This window comes from Heliangelus exortis, chromosome 11 (assembly GCF_036169615.1).
Source record: "Heliangelus exortis chromosome 11, bHelExo1.hap1, whole genome shotgun sequence".
Taxonomy (NCBI): Eukaryota; Metazoa; Chordata; class Aves; order Apodiformes; family Trochilidae; genus Heliangelus; species Heliangelus exortis.
The window spans coordinates 20495396-20522258 of NC_092432.1; the positions used below are offsets into that span (position 1 = coordinate 20495396).

At 43.8% G+C, this 26863-nt stretch overlaps 1 protein-coding gene across 12 annotated transcripts in view; it reads right to left on the minus strand.

Annotated features, from left to right (window-relative positions):
- Positions 1-2551: 2551 nt before the first annotated feature.
- Positions 2552-26863, minus strand: part of MAPK6 (mitogen-activated protein kinase 6) — a 34911-nt gene continuing 10599 nt past the window's right edge. For 7 of the 12 annotated variants that reach the window (XM_071755181.1, XM_071755179.1, XM_071755176.1 and 4 more), the window contains 5 exons: positions 10689-11895; positions 9827-9971; positions 6460-6624; positions 5655-5856; positions 2552-4946 (listed from right to left, as the gene is read on the minus strand). In XM_071755181.1, coding sequence (XP_071611282.1) covers positions 3848-4946; positions 5655-5856; positions 6460-6624; positions 9827-9971; positions 10689-11243 — 2166 coding nt within the window. In that variant the 5' untranslated portion in view covers positions 11244-11895 and the 3' untranslated portion in view covers positions 2552-3847. Of the gene's footprint in view, positions 4947-5654; positions 5857-6459; positions 6625-9826; positions 9972-10688; positions 11896-12890; positions 15398-17478; positions 17619-17844; positions 17986-23974; positions 24126-26863 lie in introns of those variants that run through there. The other 5 variants (XM_071755184.1, XM_071755180.1, XM_071755173.1 and 2 more) reach the window with 4 other exon arrangements.

Below are 26863 nucleotides of genomic sequence, written 5' to 3' on the forward strand. Positions count from 1 at the left end.
CACATGGAGGTACCAGGCACACTGCTAAGAATGTCTGCAGCACAGAAAAAGCAACAGCAAGGTGACAGGAAGAGAAGGCACAGGCTCCCTGCCTGCCCAGGGCAGCAAGGATGCAGCAGCAGGGACTGCAGAGCTGCCCCAGCTAAAACTGCTTGGCAGAACCTGATGCCCACCCTACAGCCCCAGCAGAACCTGATGCCCACCCTACAGCCCCAGCAGAACCTGGTGCCCACCCTACAGCCCCAGCAGAACCTGATGCCCACCCTACAGTCCCAGCAGAACCTGGTGCCCACCCTACAGCCCCAGCAGAACCTGGTGCCCACCCTACAGCCCCAGCAGAACCTGGTGCCCATCCTACAGCCCCAGCAGAACCTGATGCCCACCCTACAGCCCCAGCAGAACCTGGTGTCCACCCTACAGCCCCAGCAGAACCTGATGCCCACCCTACAGCCCCAGCAGAACCTGATGCCCACCCTACAGCCCCAGCAGAACCTGATGCCCACCCTACAGCCCCAGGAGAACCTGGTGTCCACCCTACAGCCCCAGCAGAACCTGATGCCCACCCTACAGCCCCAGCAGAACCTGATGCCCACCCTACAGCCCCAGCAGAACCTGGTGCCCACCCTACAGCCCCAGCAGAACCTGGTGCCCACCCTACAGCCCCAGCAGAACCTGATGCCCACCCTACAGCCCCAGCAGAACCTGGTGCCCACCCTGCAGCCCCAGCAGAACCTGATGCCCACCCTACACCCCAGCAGGCTCTGCTGAAGGCAAGGACCAAGACACTCTACTCATGGTGTAATAATAGCACTGCCAGCAGCGTGGGCAAAGCCTGACATAAATAGCTGAGATTAAAAATAGCAACTCTTAATTAAAATGCAATACAATTGTGAGAAAGTAACTGACTGTGACTGAGAACCTTTGATCAGAACAAGGTGTCCAGCATTGTGACAGTCTGCAATTATTAGAGCTCATGTGATGAGAGTACATGTAACACCCTCTGTCCTGGTCTCTTCAGGAAGGGCAAACATCAGCTCTTCCAGCAAAAGTTCTTATTAGCTACATTTTAAAATGCTGCCTTTTAACTAAAGGGCACCAAGAGAAGGAAACAAAGTAGAAACAATGGTGCCATTATCTAATTTATAATGTAAGCCTCTTCCATAACTTGTTTTTAAAGACAATCCAGTTACTAGGTCATAGGAAAAGGGCTACACGGGTGGATGGCCACGGGTGATGACTTTGGGACAGAAACCACCTTCCACCCCTGGAAGCAGCCTGTGAAGCTCACTCTACACTTCCTGCAGGCTTTCCCAATGCAACTCCTGTGGTTTCCCAGAGGAGAGCTCAACACCATACTCAGAGTATCTTCATTTTCTAGCAGTAGCTTTTCCTTTGCGTGGTTTTTACAAAGCACTTTTACTTTTTTTAAATATTTCCAAATAGAGAATCAGTGGCCAGAGCCTGTTGCAAGAGCAGGGTTTCCAAAGCAGCCAGCACAACTAAAGTTCAAGGCAGGGAAGCACCAGGCTGGATTTAAACTCTCCCCTTCCTTTTTGAGAGTAAAATGTCCTCCTTCTACCATTAGAAGCTTAAGTACTGATGGTCTTAAAAAAAAAAAAACAACAAACAAACAAAACCAAAAACTTAATTTTCATAATAAGTGTTGTTTTAAGCTGAACTTTGTTTCCACTCTCCACACACTTCCCACCCACAGCTTTCACCCAAGCTCAGAAAAAGCTGCCACAGCTCCACCAAGCAGTCCCTTGCCCAGGAGAAAGGGCACCCAGACATTTTCTCCTCCCTACAGCCCCAGAGACAGAAACTGAGCATTCACATACCATGCCCAAGGACATGCACGCTGTCCCCTCTCCCCTGGTGCCCATTTTCCACCATGCTGAAGGAGCAGCTCCTGGTTTAGGCAAAGTTGCAGCTGTGCCACCTGCAAGAGGAGCAGGGAGAAGGGATGGGAGCATCTGGAGGAACTGAGGAAAACTGTCATGGGGAAAGTTGCAGAAGTTTGCCTAAAGATGTAGCTTTCCTGTTCAACTAATTAGCTCCCTCAGGAAGGGCTCTGATGGGAGGAAGAGGAATACACTCTGCTCTTAGGGCTGCTGCTAAAGAGACCCCAGCCACACACTTTGAAACATCCCAAAGGTCACCTGGTCCTGCTCTTGACATCTCCATGTGAAAGTGCTCCAGCCATGTGGCTGGGGACCTGCACGATTCCTCTCACTCCAGGCTGCCAGGGAAGGTGCTCACACACACTCACAGCAGCTTTTTCCACTTTAACACAGCTCTAAAAGGTTGATAAAACAATAATGTTTGCCTGTCCTCCAGAAAACACTTGTATTTTCAACTAAAATGCTACTTGAGAGTACCACACAGTGAAGCTTTCACAACCATCCCATTAACAGGATTTGCTCACAGTAACTTCTGGAATCTCCTTCCAGGGTGGCAGCCCCAGCAGCAGCACTTCCAGGGTAGAATGCAAGAAAATTTCTCCTGCTTCCTTGAGCTCCCTCACTGTACAAAGCACCAAAAAAACAAGTCATTTTTGCTGGCCATGTTTTTATTTGTTTTTTTTTGTTTTTAACAGGGGAGCCAATGATACATCCAGTATTTCAAAAAATCAGAAGGTAAAACAAATTTTCAGAAGACTTGAGATGCTACATGCTATATTTAACCTAATTTTATTCATGCTTGCTTTTGAGGGAGGTTGGGAATAGGACAGAAATCATTCAGTAAAAACATACAGTAAAAACAAAATGTCTCACCATATAGAACTTTAACCTACAGTAATGCTGTACCTTAATTATTTCCATGCACACAACTAACATTACAAAATTTTTAAAAAATGAACACAATTAAGACTTCTAGGAGCATCTGATAATAAAGCAATTCCTAATTTCTTTTGTAGAGATCAAGCACCTCCAATTACAAATTCCTATACACAGTGAGTGCTTTACTTGAATTGAAAACTAAAAAATAAAAATAAAAAAATGTATTGGGTAGCCTCAGAATAAGCTGATGTTAATATATATCCAGCTATGTAGGCAATAAAACCATAGTGCTAAAAAAAAAAAAAATTTTATCAGAAAAGTAACTCAAATATTAAGTTGACTTTCTATAATTACAGAAATATACTTATTTGCTAAAATAAATAAAAGTGCTGTATATTAACACTTCACTATAAAGAATGCATACCAGAACATTTATAAATATTGAATGATTTTCAATAAGAATAACTACTACAATAATGCTGGCTAAATAGAAGTGCATAATGAGAAGCACTATGGGTGGTTAATGTTTTGCCACATACTGCTGTTACCTTGAGGTAGATAACACATGCGTACCAAATTCTGCATTCAGTTCAGTTGCTGCTGGTATCATGTGTCTAAGAAATGTGTACAGTATGAAAAACTCTAAAATACGCATGAATGAAAAAACGTTTTGGGAAAAATAGATATTTTCATGCAATTATGTACAGTCTCACTGTGTAAATTTCAAGGCAAGGTTCTGTTTCTGCAAAACATGGACACTGTTTTACTGAGAGAATGTTTGTTTTTTTTTTTTTTCTTGGTTTAGTGCATTTTTTTTTTTTGTTACCTCCTGCATTTTGCATTATTTTGCTCTATTCCTTAATTTTGTGTGCAAACGACATGCCAGTTTAAAAACAAAACTCATGTATAGAAAGTAATTCTGGATTGTAAAAACAATGGTAAACAGAAAACTAATGAAATCCATACCAAAATTACACCGTCTGATTCAAGTAAAAAAATTACTTACACTAGTAATAAAAAAAGACAAACACATCTCATGAATAGAAAAGAAATGTCTGCTGAGTGTTTTAATTTAGATGTTTCAGAATGCTGCTGTATGTTTTGTGGGGAATCTGGGGAGATGATTTCATAGCAGAAGGTGTTAAGGTGGCCTGTATAGATTTCAGTGGTGAGCCAACAGGGCTGTGGAACTGAGGAATACCTATAGCCTCCAGCTGCTTGTTGAAGAGGAGCTCTCCACTGTTACTGAGAAAGCTCTCTTCTCTTTCTTTCTCCCCAAGCTTCCCCTCTTCTACTGGCTCAGGTTCTAGCATTTCAGCATCATCTTTCTTACTGAAAAATTTGTCCAAATAACTGGTGTAAGTATTTTCTTTTTCAACTTGTTCGTCTTTCCTGACTTCACAGCAGAACTGGTCTATGAGGAAGCACTCCTCCCCACCACTTACAAACTGACTGTCCCAAGAAGTCTGGTACAGAGCTTCTAACTGTGCCAAATTAGCCATTCCTTTCTCCTGCTTCTCTCTGCTCACCGACTTTGATATTAATCCTTTCAACTCCATTTGAGACACTGAGCTATTCAAGTCATTTAATTTATCAACATCAGTAGACTCGTGTTGTAAACTAAGCTGAATGGTTTCTGCTATAAATGAATCAAAGTCAAATCCTTGATTCTTCTCCCTTTCTTTGTCAACAAGCTGCTGTGATGCTTCCTCGAGTGCTATCTGAGCTTTCACCAACCCATTCTTTTCACATTTGGACTTGCCTTTCTTATCAGACTTTTCTTTGCTCTGTTCCTTCCAGTTTGAAAGATCTATAATAAGCTTGGGCTCATAGTAATGGTTAACTTCACTGTCTCTCCAAACTAAATTATCTAGGTATGAAGATGATCTCATTTTGTAATTGCAAGTGTGACTACATTCCAGATCACAATACTTGTTTTCATGGTGATCTGAGTACTGCCAGCAAGGCTCAGTAGAGAAGTGGGTGTCAAAGGCAGGATCCTCCAGATACTTCTCACGATCTCCATCCAGGTATTTCCGAGGATCCACTTGCACTTCTTCCTCATCAGTAACATCAGAAAGAGCCCTTGGGTCACGCTGAACTTCATCAGCCTCATAGTTATTATGAATAGGCCAGTCGTGGTCTGAAAACTGACTGTCATGGTATCTGGAAAACAATTTCCTAGGTGTTAGTAGCTAAAAAAACAGGTTTTCTAGCTCCAAAACCAGACAGTTAACTTCAGAAATTCTCTTACAGAATAACAAATAACAGAATAACAGAACAGAACAAATAACAAATAACAAATACAGAATAACAAATAACAACAAATCAACACAAATAAAGGTTCTCCCTCAGTCCTATCAGGTCCCTCTTCCAGGTTTTCAATATCATCTGTCATAAAGCAATCCTCATATGCACACCTGAAATACTGAGTCCAGAATTATGAATAATAGCTCACTCCTTTTACAGGACTCTTTCTTAAAGTGTGTTTAACTGACTTGAAATTATTGCTGTAATCCTTTTTTTCTATTACATGTGCTAACTGTTTGACAAGAAAATCTATACTTAAAACTCCCTAAATTTGAAGTTTATGTTTTAGAGAAATATTTGCTGGGGGTGGGGAGTAAGTGACAGACATTAACTTTGGATTCTAGAGTCCTGAATGCATCTCAGGAATGCACCAGCATATGCAAATCAGTTTAATTAATTACAAACCTACTGACAATGCACTGTCTGCAATGGAATAGTTTATTCTCAGGTCAACTTAAGAAACAAAGAAAAGGAAAGAAAAGGAAACAAGGCCCACAAAACAACATTACTTCAAGCACACAACCATTCACTTATGTTGCATGCCAGAGTAAAACATAAATTTACCTTTCCCAATTATAAATATGGCTGTGACTTTCATCCATCAGCAGAATATCATCCACCTCATCTTCAATGTGAAAAGGATGACTTGAAATAGGCTCATCCGTTGGAAAGGAATAAATGCTCATGTAGGGATGGGACAAAGCTTCTTCTGCTGTCAATCGATCCATGGGACTAAATGTCAAAATTTGCTCCAGAAAGTCCAGTGCTGTGGAGAAAGGGTTATGATTAATTAGGAGAAAAATGATGTGTCAGACATCTAGAATTCAGGATTTAAGTGCAGTGCTTCGCTCCAGAGGCGTGCATTTACCTACAGGTAACTATACCTGAAGTATCAACTATTGATACTGTACTTCCAAATATGTAGTCATAGGAAAGCTAGAGGAGTAGAGGTCAAATCCAAGATCAACAATAAGTTAAGTTAAAGCAGAAAAAATATGAAGAGGCAGCAGAATGCTTCAAGCTGAATCAGTGTCCACCAATGATATAATGAAATATAATGAAACATTGCTGTCAGTTTGGTTTGGGGAGTGCTTCCTTTTCAAATGCTTCTACAGACAGTTGTTTTAATCTGAATCCTTTCCAACATGCTCTTATATTTAGAAGGCCAGTGCCTCAAAATAGAGCAATTCAATCAGTCTGCCAGTGCAAACAGGTCCAGTTCTGCTCCAAATATGATCATTCTTCTTCTGAGAACGCAGATGTTCTTCTAAAGGAACCCTGCTTTTAACAAATCTCACAGATGCACTGTAAAGCTGTTCACCATTTTATGATTTTGAAATACAGAAGTGTTTTTTGCTGAATGACTTACCTTCAGGACTGATGCCTGGGAGCAGCTGAGTTAAGGGTTTGTGTGGCTCAGTCATATCATTTCGAATGTAAACTGGAATTACATTGAGAAGCTCCTGGCGGTCCTCCTCATGTACAACAGGAATTGATTCCAGAATCAACTGCATCTGTTCAAGTTCATGTGCACCTGAGCACCAAGAGAAAACACAAGTTGCCATTTCAGCTTCAAATGCTTCTGATCCCTCTCTATGAAAGGCATGTCAAAATTCTGTGCTCTAAGCACTGCAAGACTATTATCTCCTACCACAAAGGAAAGGCTGACGTTCTAAATTTGAAAGATAATAAATCTGAAGAGCTCTCAAAAATGCTGTAGCACATAAAGAATTAGAGCTGCTACACACAGACAAAGCAAACTAACCTTAAGCTTTTACAAAGATGGCTTCACCACAGATGAGGTACTCTACAGCAATCCTACCTTTTCATTTTATACCATATGCTGCAATCCCCCCCTTTCAACTGATCCACCCAATGAATTCAGTATTTAACATCACTTTGAATTATATGTCCCTTACCAATTAAAATGGTAGTGGTTTAGCTCAGCAAGAGATCTTAGAGGCCACAACCACTTGAGTTAGTACCCAACTCTGAAACCCTGCATTACTGTCAGGTGCAAGATCACCTGCCAGTTAAGTAGGGTAATCTAGGTTTAAAAATAGTACTCTAGTATGATTGAGGCTACAGTACAATTTTAGCACCATCTGAAGTTTTCCCAGGTAAAGACACACAAGGCATATAGCAGGTGAATTTTGAATAATGAATGGCATTTATATTCAGTACCATTGTAGTTGCAGTAGCCAGAACTACAGCTTGTCTACCACAATTTATTGTTCAGCTCCAAGAAGCATGTAGCACTCCAGAGATTCAACTGTAAAATGACACTACATATGATTATTTGTATGCCAGTGCTACACCAAACAGCTCTGAGCCATCACCAGTGATACAGATGCATGTGACAGAAAATACAAAAATAAGCAGGGCCAGAAACAGACTGTACCACCTCACAATCTATGTGCTATCTGTTCACTTCAGCAGTTTGCACAGAAGTCTACACTGGGTATCCTACCACACACATCAGCCAAATTACATTCCCCAACTGAATCAGTCCTGCCCTGCATTAATGTGTCTGCTGGAATGAAAAAGCTGTTCTGTCCTCCTACTTCAGGTTATTGCAAATTACTTAATATTATTTATCAGATGTTATACTGTCTGTAATCTGCTGGAAAACAGATTCTACTGTATTGTTATTCTGAGTCCTACCCATCCTAAACTTAACCAGCTTTCTTTCCAATGTAAATGAAACGAGCATTGAAAAATATTTATTAAGAAAAAAGAATTACAGAAGATGTTTGGAACAGCTATTGAATTCCTCTGCCTTTTTATCAGTATTTAGTATTATTTTTCCTTTTTATCATTACTGTTTCATTAAAGCTGTGCAGTTTAGTTTCCAACCCATAAGTCTCCAGCCCTTACTCTCTCTCTTTATCAGGAAGGGGGATTAATCTCTCATTCAGGTAACTGCTGGCCCTGTGTTAAACTGTGACACCTTCCCTCCTTCATCCAAGGTATTCTGCAATTTTGATCTGCATTCCTCCTCCTCATTCCTGTCAGCTTTCCAGACAACAGGTTTCCTAAGGGATGGTTCTGAAGTAAACAGGAAGTTTCAAATTAACTAGATCAATCCCTCCAAACAACTTTGCAAAAGAATGTCTTTCAGTCTCAGGAAAGTCGAGCTGTCCTATTTCCAGCCACCTTCCCTTTCCAAATGCACATAGCTCAAAAGTCCACTCTTTAGATCAGAAAACTAGTATTAAATTATCAAAGAGACACATCCACATCTAAAATATTTTTCTAGGTGCCCAAACAATGTAATCAGGGTGGATAAATGAGCTGACAAACAGGATTTTGGTTAATAAAACCGAGTTTAAAAAAAGTAATCTAACACGCTACACAGATATTAAACCAATAAATACTTCTGCCAAATAGAAATGCTATTCAAAAAAGACAAATCCAAAATGCTAGCACTTGTGAGCAATCTATGCCAAAATACACAGACTTTCTCTCCCACTATTTCACTATTTTTCAGCAAAAATGCTTGATGCAAAGGAAACCTAATACATCTCTTATTAGCCAAGGATTTAATAGACTGGAGATATTACTCCAGTAGTTAGTAACTCACTGAAAGTTCAGAGAAGGATCTTTGCATATTAGTCACTGATTTCCATAAAATAATTATTTCAAGGTGACAGTGCTCCATTAATAGGATTTAATGGAAAGAAAGTTCTCCATCTCATTACCTTGATGTACAAAGCTCAGATTTACAGTGGAGGTGGGCTGTTAGTTCACAAGTGTCTAAAGGAATGTGAACTTTGAAGTGCCAGCTCTGTTCTTAGAGGTTTTCTCCCTGTGTTATCCCACAAATTTAGAGCAACAGGAGCAAACCCAAGAGTGAGCTTGAACAAGACAGCTGCTGCTCAGGCTCCAGGGTGCACACAGAGTAAGCATTTGAGGGGCTTGGTCTGGACTAGCTCATCTGTTCCCATGGACTGCATGCCTATCAGCAGGTGGGTGATCTCCCAGAGTGCAAATGGCAGCTTCATTTTATCTAAAAAGATCCTAAGTTGTGCTATGGATTGCCATCAAGAGGTTTGCTTCAAAAATTTGCTCCTGATGCTGACCAAAGCTCCAATGCAGGTGCACCCAATGAGACCAGAGCACTGCTTCCTCCCTCACCAGAAACATCTGGAGGTCACACACATCCTTGGCATGCCACCCTAAACTGTAAACCTCACAAGTCCTCCCTGTACCAAAGGTCAGGTCAAAACAGTCTTTAGATGACCAGCAAATTGGCAATGGGGAAAAAAAAAGGCTTTTCCATAACTTAAAGTATAAAAAAAGTGAGAAGTGACTAGGCTGATCACACTAAGAAAAAATCTTAATGGATATGATAACTCAGTGCGTTCATAATCCTCAAATACTCCCTGGATACAGCAATTCACCAAAATACATGTATTTACAACACTTCTTAGGCATCCAATAAATTCAGCTTAACCTAATTATAGATATTTTTACTATATATGTGAATCCTAAATGAGATCGTGACATTTATCTAAAAATACTCAGTTATCTAAAAAACTGAAACGTCTTCTGCTCCCCCAGCACATCAATTTATAGTTTGCTTATATAATTGAACACTAACCTGGCATAGCCTCATAGTCAATAACTACAGATAGGAACCATGAGAAACAACCTTTCTTTAGGAAGATAATTGAGCAGTGCCCCTCCTTTTAGGAATACACACACACACCCCCCCTTGTTTTTGTTCTACCCACCTGCAAAGAGGGTTTTCCCAGTCAGCATTTCAGCAAAGATGCAACCTGCAGCCCACATGTCAATGGCTTTAGTGTAGTTGTTAGGAGAAAGCAAGAGACGGGGTGATCTGTACCATTTAGTAACCAGTCCTTCAGAAAGATGGCCCTAATGAAATTAATTAAAAAACAAAAACCTTACTTAGATTTTTAAGAGGCGCTTTTTTAAATTACTTGCTTCCTATTTTTTAATGCAGCACTACAGGATTTTTTTTGGTGTCAAGTTCCCTGTGATACTACCTGTGCCCCTTACTGAGCCTTTCTATCTTTGAAATGGAATAGCAACACCTTTACCAGTGAACAGCAACAATACAGAAGCATGACACTATTTATTAGTCAAAAGAGGTACTGCAGCAAGTTTCTTATTCCCAGGTGCCAAATAAATGCAGAGATAATGAATTTTCTGGTGAAACATTATCCCCTAAACCAGAAAAACAGCATCTCTAAATCAGTCCCAGGAAGTAGCCACACTTGCACACCATGAATGCACCCCTTGTAGAGGTAATTAACTAAGCCTTCTATAGTTACACCCCTAACTGTTGCTCTTATTTTCAAGTTTTCCATTCACTGCTAAAAATCTGCATTCCTGAACACATCTAATAAAAAAATAATTATTTTACTTCATGTTTGCACTACTTTTATCTGAGACAAAATGTCATCCAGAGATTTGGTTTTACTCTACTTGCAAGTATTCCAGTTCTACTGTATGATCCCTAACATGTTACCCCTTCTACAGACATTCTACTTATATAAAGGGAAGAAAAATGCCACTTCAAGAAGGCACAGTTATCAGTGTACCACTGATACATTCCCACTCCTCACTTACCTTGTGGGAATAGTGAGGATCCATGATTCGTGCAAGACCAAAGTCACCAATCTTCAGCACCAAGTCTTCAGTATTAATGAAAAGATTAGCTGGTTTGAGATCTCTATGCAGAACATTTGCAGAGTGAATATACTTGAGCCCACGTAGCAGCTGGTACATGAAAAGCCTGGCATGATCTTCTAGCAAAGGGCCTTGCTCTAGGAGATTAGCCAGATCTGTCTCCATGTATTCCTGGACAATGTAAACACAGTTGGATTCTGTAAGGGAGCCCACGTCATCTGTTAATTGGCTTCCACTAGGACCAAGAATTTCAAATACTTTGACAATGTTATCGTGGTCAAGTCTTCTAATAATTTTGATCTCACGTAGAGCATGTTTAACACTCTGGGGATCTGTAAGGACAATTTTCTTGACGGCCACTCTTTTGTCACAGTCATTGTCAACAGCAGAAAAAACTAAGCCATTTCCACCACAGCCCAGTGGTTTCAAGTCCATATACCGAGAGCCCAGATCAAAACCATGAATGTTCATGAGACTTTCAAATTTTTCTGCCATTTTAGAATTCTTTGTTTCTCTTTCCTCACACTACTAAGCTTCTGTAAACACGCAGAGACACTTCCACTGGTATCTGAAGGAAAGGTCTTACAGAAAGGGAGAAGAAACACTTGGCTTTGACTGCAAGGTGGTTTCTTGACACTCTCATTTCATTGTGAGCCAGCCAGGCCTGTTGTGTCCCCTTGAATTTAGAGCCCGTAAGCTCTAGAACTCAAACTGAGCATAAGATAGAAAGATTGCAGCATTCGTAGCTCAAGAAAGGTGCAGCATTTCTGCAGACATTAAAGAAAACACAAGAAACTCAAACGGAATGAAATGACGTACTATGCACTCAGCTCTACTGTGCTGAATTGGTTAACATTTAACAAAAATGTGAATAAATATGCACATAATAGGCTTCTATTAACATCCTCCTCCTCACAGTGCAGATACATTCAGTGTTGGACTGGTCCTGAGCAGCGTCATTCTATGGTGCTGGTAAGCACTTTTTTTTTTTTTTTTTTTCCTCCTTTTTTCTCTCCTTTTTTACAGTCTAGTTCAACAGGAAACTGGCAGCTCTTGATTTACAAAAGATGCCGTCTGTTAATGATCAGGTGGCTCCAGCTCACCACAATCACAATCAAAGCTACCATCCATTTTACTCCGTGACAACCTGAAAAGGAGAGAGAAAAACACATCAGTATTGCACCACATGCAGAAGCCTTCCTCCTCCCCCAACTCCTAAAGTTGTCCTAAATACAAACCTTACTTAACAGTCCACCTGCAAAGTCAGAAACCACAACAAAAGCTCAATTCACTAGAAATGACACAAACCTTTCACACTTCTGGAGGAAAACTGACAAAAAATCACCAGTTACCATTTCTAAACATACACTGTTAAAAAGTTTCAGGTACAACCTACTGAGAGCATAAGTCAGGTAATGAAAAATCCTACTGGATATTAAAAAAATCCTACTGGATATTAAAAAAATCCTACTGGATATTAATAAAGAAGGGAATATCACAGCTGCTAAGAGACAAGTCAGCAAGCCTAACATTCTGCATCTCAGACACTAAGTTTTGGAATAATTCTTTCTATTTAGACAAAATCAGGGTTTTAACTATTTCACCATAATGAGAGATAAATAGGTACTATTCACATGAAAAAGGCAAGATTTGTGCACTCCCAGCATTTACTGACTTGCCAGAATATACAGCACACATCCACTGACACTTATAAATCTTAAACCCTTGCTATTTTGGATAAAGTTTATTAACATCTCAAATCATAATGCTGCCACTACTGATTCATTGTCACAGGCATCACAGGGGTAATTGCTATATTCCAAATATATATTATTATCACTTGTACACTTATACACATTTATCCAGCCTACATTAAAGAGAAAAACTAACAGCAAGTACATTTTACACAGTAACTGATTTATTCTGTTTCTCCTAATATATGGGCACTTTGATACACAACTTATTTTTAATAGTCTAATGAATGCTACTACTATTTATGAAAACAAAAGAGGTAATTTTCTCAGTAAGCTTCCCTATCTGCAGCAGCAGAATGCAGTCATAAAGACCACATGCTGCACTTTTACACAACATCCTCATTTCTTTTAAATGCTTAAAGATGCCACAAAGGGTCAAAACACATACCTTTCACAGTGTGGTAAGGTTTGGGCAATCCCCTCATAAGTCACTTCTAAGTTCTTCCCCAACAACTATAGGTCACAACAAGCCACTAAATGTCTTCTCTTTAATCACAGATTAACACATTCTGGCTCTTTACCCAGCTCTCTAAATAAAGGTACAGCTCTCCAAACAACCCAAACACTTTAGAATTAGTTGCCTGAGTGTTTTCCCTTAAAACCCTGCTAGCCCTTCAGTGGGACAACCAATACCAGGCAAAAACAAGTCTCCCCACTCCTAACAGGGCAGCAAGAGCAGCTGACAAACTATTAACATATTCTAAATAATGGCCTCAATTCACTAAAGTGATCAGAATTGTATGCAGAGAAAAAAAAAAAAAAAAAAGAATAAAGAAAGGCACATTTGCAAACAGAAACAGGACTGTTCCAACACATTTAAGTATTACCATTCCCTATGCTCAAGCCTGAGTGCCACCAAGACACACAGCCCAGTGTCCTGGCTTGTGCCCTCCCTGCCACACAGCACCAACCCCCATGGCACAAACACAGGAAAGGAGGAGGAAACACATGCTATCTTCTGCTGGGTTTTTCTTTTTAAAAAGACACCACCAAATGGAGTATTTCTGACCCCAAAAGCATCGAGCTGGTGGTACAGAACCCTAACAGAAGTGTGATCTTTAGAGCTTGCTTTCCCTCAGCACAATATTCTTGTTGCCTTGAGAGTCCTTTATTCACACACTGCCCAGAGTCCTCAATTTAGGGTTACTATAACCTTAGTACAAACATAATGAGGTAACACTGCTACCTTTCCCAAAAATATCTTGAATTTATGTCAGTAGGAAGACATGAGTGTGAGGACCCTTCTTATAAACCCCGTGAATTTATTTAAAGAGCAAATATAAAATTTATCCTGGAGTTAATTAGGATAGCATCAGTGACCATCCAACTCTTTGCTCACAATCATAAAAATCAAGAGGACAGACTTCCCATTATTAAGTTTTTCTAAAGCTAAAGAAGTTCTCATTCACAAGCAGCACTTCTCATTCACAGCACTTTATGGCTTGCTTACACTGAACTGTTGCCTATAAAAAAAGTTTACATCACTCCAGACCATTTTCCTTTCATTCCCCACCCCCCAAAAAAACTGCTATAGAAATTTATTTTCGTAGCTTATACTAACACTTTAAATTTTATATTAACTCCAGGTCCAAGACCTCTGCTCAAACACTCTGCAATAAGCTGTGTTTTATAACCTAGGGACCATTTAAAACCAGTTGTATTCTTCCCTTGTTGTTAGGCTTATTGTTTCACATTGCTGATGTGTTCAATATGCAGCCATACTGAATTGGTTTCCACCAGCTGCTGACACATCTGGAACTTCTCTTGTAGCTGGTGCCATTAAACACCACAGGAACAGATTCAAAAATATGCCCATCAGTAGCAAGGAGTCAGATCTGCCAATCTCTTCACCATAACTCAGATCTTATCCCTTAGTGCCAGGACTAAATGAGGACAGCAGGAGAACTATAACCTGAGAGCAGCAATGACACGACTGCTTCAAGGAGAAAAGGAGCTATGGCCCACTTGCTTAGAGAAGCACAAATCCTAAAATTTTCATTCTGTATCTCTGAAATGATGCATTTTTAGTCAGCAGCTTGTAATATATTCTTCCACTGTCCACTAATTAAAACGTTTTCAGAAGCTACAAAGTGATTTTCAGAATGAGAGTGACAGACCAAGAAAAAAAATGCACACGGCATATGCAACTCATCACAGTCCTCGAGTTGACCTGATCCTGCTGCAAACTTCCTGTCTAATTATCAGCAAATGACTTAATCCCAATCCACAAGAAGCAGGGCCCAGCTATCATTCAAAACAGGATCTAAGTCTTAGGAAGCTGACCAGGAAGCAGCCTGTCTACCAAAGAGAAACAGGACCTCAGATGAGTATGGTGAAGAGAGTTAGGGGCTGTCCTAGCAAGAATGTCCCATTATTAAAAAAAAAATCTAAATTAAGATTCACTAACTGAGGATCTCCTGTTTACTGCCACTGAAAATTCTACTTTGGAAACGTAAGAGTTGACAATGCAGGCTCATGTATCCTTGTCTAAAGGAAAAAATACACTTCTAAAGTAACCCCACTCAAGAACTACACCTAGCTGCACACTCAGACATTCCTCTTGTGCTGTGCTGGTTCCATCTCTCCCAGTGACCCCGTGGCTCTCATGCTGCACCCACTTCTCTGCCACTGCCTCGAGCAGCCCCCAGAGACCTGGCTGGGCAAGGGAAGCAGCTCAGCTCCTTTCCCCATCCATGAGTTAACAGCAAATAGACTACAACAGAATAGCAATATTTAAGACAAATAGTCCTGTGGACCAGGCAGCAGATAGGAGGGACAGAAAATAAAAAGTCAACCCCAAGCTTTATTTCCTCTGAGATAATAATTAGTGGGCAAGCAACTAGAAGAAACCAAGGCTTTTCTCAAAGCAACAGATTTTTTTTCTCTGCATGTTACAGTGGTTTTTAACTTTGGAAAATAACAAGGTGAGTTTTCTGAAACACTAATGTTTACAAAGAGTGACATCAACACACATTAAGTTAATGTATTTTCAGTGCTATGAATTTTTCATCTTCAAGGAAAGCCATACCCATCAGCCCAATGGTGTGTCTTGAAAATACACACTAAATAAAACTGACAAATCCCTCTTCAGTTGTGTAACATGCTCTAACCACTTGAAACACACGGCAGACTACAGTATTTAAAAAGGAGTGTTTATCACCCCAACTTGTGCCCAATAGGCTGATCCTGCAGGCACCAATGCTTTCATTTAAGCTGTCACCTTTCCAAGACTATGTTTTTTTTTAAGCAGCACTTTGATCCCTTAGTCCCACAAAGTTTAAAGAGGGAAACACAAAAATACAAGTTTCTTAAGTGGTTTACAGCTATGCTTTTAAAACAGAGTAGTTCTCAGGAGAGGGCAACAGAAATGACCCATGGAAGGGCTGTTGTCTTTGAAATTATCCCTGCTGCTGGCAGACATCACCACACACCAGCAGCTTCATGCATTATGCAAGCAGCCCCTTCAATTCCTGCTCAACTTCTGCACGTGGATTTATCAGTTTTCAGGAAACAGGATGTACACTGAAACACAGTCAAGTATGAGATGTTTACTTTTTCAGAAAGCCAAATAAGACGGGAAGATACCAGTCAATTTGATTGTGCAGACCACATAATGATCAAATCATTACTCACAAGAGAAAGACCAAGAATGACTAATTCTATATTATACAACCTGTTAAGTACTATCCCTTTGACTATAAAAATACGGGGCACAGAAGTATTTTTTTTAGATCAGCCACGTTGCAGTCAGTAGGCAGTGTGAGTCATCGTCCAACTCACCAAACTGCTGCTTTTCTAAAGCCTCCTACTTGCTCCCCACACTGTTTAGGGAACTCTGTGCTGGCAGTCAGCAAATGTTACTACTAGTTTATAAATTGTCTGAAGGATCTGTAAAAGCACACGGAATCCACTGCATTTTTCTGTGTCGTAAAGAAAAACGGTTTGGTCCTCCCTTCAGATAATTCAGTGACACCTCACCACTGAAGCCATCTGCACCCCACTGCATCCCTTGAACACTCGGCCAGTCAAGAGAGAATTAAAGATACTGACTGCACTAACAAGGGCTGAGCCTCAGCAAGAGGCTGAAATAAAAGCTCCCGTTTTAGCTTTACAGCACACATTTTCTGAGCTCGATTACTGAGACAAAATCTACCTCTATTTTAAGCTATCATTTTCTGGATTTTGTGTGACAGGTTCACAAATACTGAATGCTCTCACAATGTTACTGTACCTCCACACGTATATATCCAGCTACACATTAAAGGCTTGCCGGCAACAGCGCTTCTACCGACGTTTCTACCGGCCCTATGACAACACACTTTCTTGTTCCCCATCTCTTTTTCCGTGACACAATTAACTCAGCCATTGTCAGAAGGATGCGACATGGCAGGGGATTACCTAGAGAAACAGGTACACATCACGCGGAAGCCAAGCGTGTGCATCCTGCCTGCCCTAGACAAGGAAACTCGTTCTTACAAACTCCAAAACTCCAGCAGCCTCTCTTCAAGCTACTTGTGAAAAGTACTCAGTCACTTTTTCCACAGAAAAGTGCTGGAGGTTGCGGGGAGCGGCGGGCGCCCTGGCCGCAGGACCGAGCGGCACCTGTCCCCACGGCTCCCGGCGCGGCGGCGGGAGAGCGGCGCCGAAAATCCCCGGCGAGTCCCGTCCCGCACCCAATCCAGCAGCAAAACTTCCGCCGACTCGAGGCGAGGCCGGGCCCGCCGGCAGCCGCCAGCCTGCAGCCATCCCGGCAGCGGACATCCTTCCTCCCGCCGCCCCTCCGGGACCGGGCAGCTTCGCCCTCCCGCCCCGTTCCCTTCCCGCACATCCCTCCGACCGTCGGCGACCTCTCAGGCACCGGGGACACCCTCCCCCTCCGTGCTGCGGGGCGGGGGAGGGGGCTGCCAGCCCGGTCCCCGACTGCACCGCATTACGGTCGCCGGACCCGGCGCCGCCGCAGCGCGGAGGAGCGCTACCTTCAAACGCCCTTCAGGGCGCGGCCCCGCTGCGGCGGGCGCGGTGCCCCCCGAGCGCGGTGACTCCCGGCCCCGCGGGCCTGGCTCCGGCCGTGGGCAGCGCTCCCCGAGAGGCGCCGAACGGCCGCCCCCGCCCGCCCTGTCAGCGCTCGCTCGCCCCTCTCGGCCCCGCGGCCGCCGCCGCAGTGCGGAAGGGCCGGCAGGGCCCCGGCGGAGGGGAGCGGAGGGGGCCGGGCCGGGCAGGGGGCGCCGCCGCGGTCCGGCGGGAGGGAACAAAGCGCCTTTGTGCGGCGGGGCCGGGCCCGCGTGAGCGACGGCGGCCCCAGACCCTCCTCTCCCCCCGCACCGGCCGCTTGCCGCACTCACGGGCCTTCCCAGGCTCATCGGGGTCTACGCTGCTCACACGGCCGGGCTCCGCGGCCCCGCCACCGGCTCCCGCCCGGCACCCGTCCGCCTCGCCGCAGTCACCGCTGCCGCAGCCGCCGCCATGTAACCCCGCGCGGAGGGCAGGGAGGGGCGGGCCCGCAGGCGGCTCCGCCTGCACGGGGAGGAGCCGGGCCGGGGCCGGGGCGGCCCTGGGGGAACGGCAGCGGCGCCGGTCCAGTCGGACCCACCGTCCGGGGCTGTCAGGCTGCCCCGAGGCGTCCAGAGGACCGCCCGGCCCCGGTGGGGTTGGCCTGCGGGCCGTGGCAGGACGCCCTCCCGCCGAGCGGTGCCCTCACAGCCGAACCTCTCCTCAGGGGCCTGGCGGCTCCCAGGTGCCCCTGTGCCCTCTCAGCCAGAGGCTCAGAGTCAAACACTTGGGGTCTGGAGGTGCTGCGTGCAGGGGAGATGCGCTGCCGCCTGCTCTGTTACCTCGGAGGGCTCCGGACACTGATGGTGTCCCCGTAGGGCTGCATCGAAACTCAAAGCTTCGATGGCGGTTGCTGTTGCCCCCTGCGACCCGCCTGTGACAGGAGCCCTGCAGTGCCTTACTCACCAGGGCCCAGGGCTTGGTTTCTCCAAAATTTCCCTTGGCCGCAACTCAGCAGAGCAAAAGAAACCCCCCAGGCAGGAAAGGGGGATGTGGGGAGGAAGGCAGGAGGTGTCTCCATGCCCTGGTTACAGACCCTGCAACAGCCAGGGGAAGGAAGGGGAGAAGCGGGACAAGAAGGGCCAGCATCAGTCACTGCCGGGCCAGCATCAGCCACTGCCGGGCCAGCATCAGTCACTGCCGGGCCAGCATCAGCCACTCCTGGGCCAGCATCAGACACTGCCGGGCCAGCATCAGTCACTGCCGGGCCAGCATCAGCCACTCCTGGGCCAGCATCAGCCACTGCCGGGCCAGCATCAGCCACTCCTGGGCCGGCATCAGACACTGCCGGGCCAGCATCAGCCACTCCTGGGCCAGCACCGCTCCTGGGGGTGTCATTGGGTTTGGGTCTGAACCGTGATGGACAGGAAAGTGTCTGTGTGGGCCCTGCTCAGCCATCCTGGCTTTCAATGTCCCTCACAGCCAAGAAAGAAAACCCTGTCTGGAGGGCAGCAGGCAGGAACAGGGGAGGGAGGCTTTCCTTCTCCACACAGCACATCTCGACTCAGATATTCTGCAGTCCAAGTGTCACAGGGGATCTGAATGTTCTCCCCACGACTATCTACGAGCTGCTTGCCACTCCTGTAGACACCAGAAAGGACTTATCTTTTGCCATACCAGACATGTGCAGACATCAGAAGTCTACTTTTCCCTGCAAATCACAACTAAAATAAAGCCAAATAATTAAAATGATAAATTTTTTCCCTTTGAGACATTTGTACAGCAGTCTTAGTGGGGAGAGAGATATGAAAACACCAGCCCTGCAGGTCTCAGGAGAGCCTCACGTTTTCACTAACACAGTTTCAGTACAACTGTCAAGACCGGGTGCAGTTCCCCTGGGTCCCTCGTGTGCCTTTTCACTTCAGGATGACTCAAAAGAAGATAAAACAGCTAATACCAATTTTTACTGCTGAAACAGTACAAGGATTGCATTGCATAGGGCTCTACAGCTCACTCTGCTGCCGTCTACACAGAAGTTGGCCATCTTTGCTCTTTTTAAGTCACATTATTTTTTCAAGAAACAAGTCATGCATCAGCACCCTAGGAGCTTCCTACCCAGCTTCTCTGAAGTTATTTAAATGACTTTTAAACACCCTTCAGTAACGAAGCCAAGCATTAACTTTTCATTTAGTCAGATGCATTGCTAACTCTGATACTGCCCACACTGGCAGGAGAGGTGACTTGGGCATTTGATAACACAGCCCTGTACTGATAGCCTGTGTACTGAAGCCAGTCACTATAAGGACACTTTACAGCATTTGCTAATTTATAGGTGGGTAACCATGCTGCTAACAGTGGAGGAAAGGCAGAAAGAAAGTTGCAGTTCTTCTGCCCGCCCAGCAAAACAAGAGTTGAAAGATTACAGCACTGGCTGCTCCAGAAGGCCTGTATTTAAATACAGTCTATAAAATAAAACTGCAGGAGTGCATATTTGGAAGAGGTGATGTTAGGGCAGCAACCAGAGCCAAGCCACAGAGGAGTATTTACTTGCATTGAAGGAACAGATTTGGGACTCAAAAAAAAAGCAGGAGCAGCAGTGCTTGTAGGTCTAAATCAGAGCTATTAAGTTAATTAAATAATCTTTCCACCCATACAAAGTATTTTCATTATTAGAGACAAAAGAGGAAGCTGATCCTAGGGTATTGCAATAAGAAAAAATTAATATCATAGCCTTGCAACAGCACCTGGTGAGCCCATCATCATAGTGTGTCCACTGGGACTATTTGCCAATCCCCACATTGCTGTTTCAGTCAGGTGAAGTTGCACCTCCATACAGTTTGCTCTGCAGCATCCAGAAAAATAAAAAGTAGTTTAGCAAACATGGAGAAGGCTTGCAGCAAGTCACAAGCTTCCTTTCTAGAACACACTCACTCATAAATCTCATATAGTCCAGATGTACCAGCGTTTTTCTGGGTTCCTAGTTAATAAACCAAGAGCTAATTTCTTTTTCCTCTTTTTTTTTCCCCCCTAAAAATTCTTTTCTGCATTTCTAAGAGCATAGTCTGTGGTAGGTTCTAGTGAATGAGAACCTTCAGTCTAGGGGAAAATCGTGCAACAAAGAAGAGCAAAGTGCAGGAATATCTTCTTCAGCCTCACTATCTGTAGAATCACTGTGCACATGAGAGAGAATTGCTCAGAATTTAATTACATGTCACATATCAATTTCTGTCTATCTAACCCAGCAAATCATTAATCTGTTCTCAGATTTCTAACATCTTATTGATTAGTCTATAAATTCCCGTGTCAAATAGTGTTTCCTCATTCCCTGGAAAGATGAGGTAACATAGCATGTAGATGATATGCTATCTGACACCAACCTCCTCTAAAACATTTGCTGATATTAACTGTCAGTAAAATGCAGAGTAAGAAAAGAACTGAACTTCAAGGGTCATAAAGCTCAGCGATTAAGAAATAATTAGAGCTGAAGCAATGATTCATTTATTACATCCAAGTTCAGAAAGATCAAACAGTAAATTCCAATGGAATATTTCAGTCCTGTGTATGAATTGTTATTGTAGCATAAAAGGGAACAAAGTATTTTTAAATGTGCACGCCCATTATGATTGGCAAGGGAAGAAAGATTTGGAGATGGCTTGAAAAGGTTGCCCAAGGTGACTTGGCAGCTCAAGGCTTTTGTCTCAGTTTCAGTGCCTTTCTGGGCTTCTCTGTGGGAAACCTCTATTTTCTGGCATTATGCAGCTCTTTGTAACGATTCCAGGTATTTTCGGAAGAGGCTGAGCTTACACGTTTACCTTACATCAAGCATCCTCCACTCCCAGTGAAGATTAAGACATCTAAGTGATACCTGGATCTTGGTCTGTCCTGCAGGATCAGTCTCTGGGAATTTGCTGAGACACACAGGGGAAGACTGACAGCTGATGGATGGTAACTGGGGCTCCTGCCACACTGCTCCTGCCACACCTTCCCAGAGCAAAGGAAATGTATCCTAGGATACATTATAAGGACTGACCACGCTTCTTAGAATCATAGAATCATAGAATTTTCAGGGTTGGAAGGGACCTTTAAGATCATGCAGTTCCCACCCCACTGCCATGGGCAGAGACACCTCGAACTCATTCAGGTTGCTCAGAGCCCTGTCCAGCCTGGCCTTAAAAACTCCCAGGCATGGGGCTTCCACCATCTCTCTGGGCAACCTGTTCCATTATTTCACCACCCTCATGGTGAAGAACTTCTTCCTATTATCTAGTTTAAATCTATACTCTAGTTTGAAACCATTCCCCCATGTTCTATCACTCCCTGACATCCTAAAAAGCACCTCCCCAGCTTTCCTGTAGTCCCTTCAGATACTGGAAGGCTACAATAAGGTCTCCTCAAAGCCTTCTCCTCTCCAGACTGAATAACCCCGACTCTCTCAGTCTGTCTTCACAGGAGAGGTGCTCCAGCCCTCTGATCATCCTCATGGCCCTTCTCTGGACACACTCCAGCACCTCCCTGTATTTCTTGTTATAGGAGCTCCAGAACTGGACTCAGTACTCCAGGTGAGGTCTCTCGAAAGCAGAGTAGAAGGGAAGAATCACTTCCCTCGATGAAGCCACACTTCTCTTGATGAAGCCAAGGATCTGGTCAGCTTTCTGGGCTACCTTTCATCCACCAGCACCCCCAAGTCCTTTTCTCAGGGCTGCTCTCAAGCCAGTCCCTGCCCAGACTATATCAATGCTTGGGACTGCCTCAAGCCAGATGCAGGACATTGCATTTGGTCTTGTTGAACTTCATGAATTTGGCATGGGCCCAGCTCTCCAGCCTGTTAAGGTCCCTCTGGATGGAATCCCTTCCCTCCTGCATGTCAGCTGCACCCCACAGCTTGGTGTCAGCAGGGAACCTGCTGAGGGTGCACCCAATGGCACCATCCATGTCACTGACAAAGATGTTAAGCAGGACCAGTCCCAACACTGATCCTTGTCACTGGCCTCTGCTTTCTTATCAAAGTCTAGGATTCATTTTTCATAAGGATAGGGTTGAGTTTAGAGAGAAAATCCCACTCATTTAAAGGGAACGAGGAGCCCTTCAAAAAACAGTTTCTGATGCCTCCTCAGCCTGTTACTGCTTATCTATGTTCTGCAGGGTGATCTGGGCCCTGCAGGATGATTTAATTTTCCTGGCACAGCTTCCAACGTTTTTTAATAGTTTGGGTCTGCTTTAACTGTTGCCTTCTCCAATTAGCCTTGTTCTCTGCAGGTGTTAAGCAAAACCTTTACAAATCACTTGCTTTCCCAGCTTACAGTTTCATAGTGCTGATGGCCAGAAAAATTTGAGTTTTACTGACAACCCAATAGCTCAGGTAGCTTCACCTCGTGGGTACCTCTGCTGCCTGCAAAAGGTCAGACTATACCTTTCCATACTGGTCATAGGAGTTTTTATTTTTTCTTTTTAACACAAACACATTTTCCTAGTGGGTCTTCTGTGGGTTTACAGACTTTAAAGTTTACCCAATAAATCTTAAAGGACACTTCGTGACAGCATTATTAGCAGGTAACTACACAGAAGTTGCCAACTTCAAAACTTTTAACAAGTTTTTGCATCAAAATCCTGTTTTAGTTCAAGTCAAGCTGGTAGTAGCCAAAGCTACCTGGGCACAGGCAGCATGCTGTCATCTCAGGTCCACTCACTTGGTGGAATTCAAATTTGCTAAAGCAAGCTTTGTACCATCTACATTCTAATCAGGAAAGAAACTATCCTTATATCCATTAAACTATATCCTATAGTTTAATGTAATTAAGCTATTAGGCCCCCCCTTATAATAGGGGACTTAGAAGACAGGAAAAAGGTGAACCCTAAAATCTTCATCCTTGTGTGAAACAACAGAAAGACTGGAAAAGAGCAGAACCCAATTCAAACCAAAGGCAACAAAGGGCAACTGAAAGTGGAAAAAGAAAGTCACAGAGAAAGTTCAACTTTGAGTTTAGACATAAATGAGTTCTGTGACACACTTTGGAAATTCTGTGAATCTGCAGGAAAAGTCATTAAAGACTTAAAACAGAACAATTCATTCTGCCCCCTTGGTAGATCATCAGCAATCTAGGACACATGGGTACAGCTAGCTGCATGCAGGCTTCATATCACACATCTTGATTCAGTCAGGCAGTTCCATTGCCTACTTTTTCTCTGGCTTAGCCAGCACTTAGCACAGGGACAGAACAGCTGCCTACAGCAGGAGTTGGCAAAGCCATGGAAATTCTGGGAGCAGATGAAAGCCTAGAAAACTTGCCTTGTAGCAATGAAAGCATCAGCCCTCTGTGTGTGAAATTCACTTGTAGGGCTGGAGAGCTCAGGTTTCTCAGCCTTTCATTCCTTGCTAGTAAATCTTGTGTAGGTAGCTGTCAGTATTTCATGCACAGAATAACAAACATGTAGATAAATTTACCAAGGTAGGCAATTAAAGCAATATGCTTTAGGTTTATTCACCTTTTAAAGGATGATTAGTAGCAACATTTTCACACTCGGGTGCTCCAAGTGACCTCTGTTGCTTCTAGATTCCCAGTGCAGGACACAGGAGATGTGCTGGACCCAGGCTGTAAATCCAGGCAGTGGATGAACCTACAGCTGAACAGGGCTGCTGTGACAAGGCAAAGCACGGGATGAAGGGGAAACAAGAAGCACCAAATAGTTTTTTCCCAGTACTTCAGTGAGTACAAAGAATTCTGTGTGCAATAGTTCTCCGTTCAGACCTGCACAAATGCACCACTCCCATCCCCACTTCCAAAACCTCATGTGAAGCAGTCAGGAGAATGTCTGCCCACTGAAGTGAGAACAGAGCAACTGTCTAAGGCATCTCAGTGCTATTTATTGCACTGGCTGCAGGCCCACTGGAGCTGGAAGGCAGCAATGGTTCTGTAGGGATAGAATCATAGAATCACAGAATGGGCTGGGTTGGAAGGGACCTCAGAGCTCATCAAGTCCAACCCTTGATCCACTCCCCCCGTGGTTCCCAGCCCATGGCACTGAGTGCCACATCCAGGCTCTTTTGAAATATTTCCAGGGATGGAGAATCCACCCCTTCCCTGGGCAGCCCATTCCAATGGCTGAGCACCCTCTCCCTAAAGAAATTCTTTCTCATGTCCAACCTAAACCTCCCCTGGCACAACTTGAGACCTCTTGTGCCCTCTTGTCTTGCTGAGAGTTGCCTGAGAAAAGAGCCCAACCCCCCCCTGGCTCCAACCTCCTTTCAGGGAGCTGGAGAGAGTGATGAGGTCTCCCCTGAGCCTCCTCTTCTCCAGCCTCAACACCCCCAGCTCCCTCAGCCTCTCCTCATAGGATCTGTTATTATTTAAATATCTGTAATACCATGAGTACTCCAAGGTGGAGAGATGTCCTGGAAGCAGGGTGGGGTGCTCTCAGCAAAAAGTGCATTTGGTTTTGGATCCTTGCTGGAAAATAATGTCAGCTCTCAAGCAGAAATTATAAAGGCCTGATGATGGATTTGTGTAGAACAACTGTATGTTTCTGTAGAACTATTGCACTTAATTGCAGAACTATACATATTGCTATGCAGAACTGTTCTTGTTTGTTCCTATAGCAGTCAGCATTTTGATTGCAATTGCATTATAGAGATAAAGCCTCTGCTATGCAATTGTAAATACAGCTGGTGCTGCAGTGCTTGTCATTTACAGAGAAAAAAAAAAAAAGCAGAACTGGTCAAACATTTGCTAACATTTTTACAAAGACCAGAATCCTCTTGAAATACATTTTCAGGGGGCAAAGCTCAATACAAGTACACAGGCACCAGCTAATACACTGCTTTAGCAGCCTGAGGCTACACAACTTTTACATATTAAATAGCAACAAACCTTATCTACAAGCTTACAAAGGGAGAAGGAAGGTGCAGTGAGTTGAGGTATTGCAAACACTTTAAAATCTTATTTTGCAATAAACTACATAAAAATGGCATTGTCAGATGTGAATCTTTGCCAGGTATCAAGAAGATGACCCATTGCTTCCATGAGAAACTTGGGGGTTGGGAGAGCTTGTGAGCTTTCAGAAATTATTAGAACTTGTGAGCTTATTCAGGAATTATGTCTTTGGGCCCCTCAGTTCAAGAAGGACAGGGAAGTGCTTGAAAGAGTCCAGCACAGAGCTACTGAGATGATTAAGGGAGTGGAACATCTCCCTTATGAGGAAAGGCTGAGGGAGCTGGGTCTCTTTAGTTTGGAGAAAAGGAGACTGAGGGGTGACCTCATCAATGTTTTCAAATATGTAAGGGGTGAGTGTCAGGGAGATGGAGTTAGGCTTTTCTCAGTGGTGACCAGTGATAGGACAAGGGGTAATGGGTGTAAATTGGAGCATAGGAGGTTCAAGTTGAATATCAGAAAAAATTTTTTTACTGTAAGGGTGACAGAGCCCTGGAACAGGCTGCCCAGGGGGGTTGTGGAGTCTCCTTCACTGGAGACATTCAAAACCCACCTGGACACGTTCCTAGGGGATGTACTCTAGGGGGCCCTGCTCTGGCAGGGGGGGTTGGACTGGATGATCTTTGGAGGTCCCTTCCAACCCCTAGGATTCTATGATTCTATGACTGCTCAGGCAAAGGTCATCTTCCATTCACTTTGCCCTGCACACAGTGGTCTTCAACGTGCCCAAAGCTCATGAATGCAGCTGTTTCACAAGCATGATATCAGATGGATAAAGACAAAGAGGCAAGAAGCACGGTGTCAGCAGGGTTAAGTCAGGCCAGTGGGAAGATGATGTGAGTGGTGCTTCTCAGGCTGTGTGCTGGGTTCTTTCTGTGGCCAACATATTTTTTCAGGAATCCCAAAGTGATGCTGGCACCTATCATGAGCTGCAGATTGACTGGGAAGTTTGCTGCTTCACTCAATGCCTTCTGCTGCCCCTGCCAGACTCCTACCCATCAGTGCCCTGAAGCTGAAGAAACCTCGATGGAAAACCTAAGAAATACTGAAAAAAGCAGAAATTTTTTATAAAACATCTACCATAAAAAATATGGCAAATATTCAGAATTGCAAAAGCTACCTTGAGTCACCTTTTCAGATATCAAAACCCAAAGCTTTTATTTTGCTAACAAATAAATTTTAGAACCACCTCCTTCCCCTGAATACTATAATTTTTTCTCAGCACGTTGCACCATCTATTTCAAAAGAGTTCCACTACAAATGCATGGGACTTTTCAGTTCCCTGTATTCCTCAACCCTATAATAGCTTAGCTTTCATTAAGACTTTCCAGGACATTTCAGGTTTTCTCAACAGTTCTGAGACACTTGCTGGGACAGAATACCTTTCCAAGCTATTTGTTTTCTCACAAAAAGTGGGTTTTGCCTACGCACCAGAATCAGCAGATAT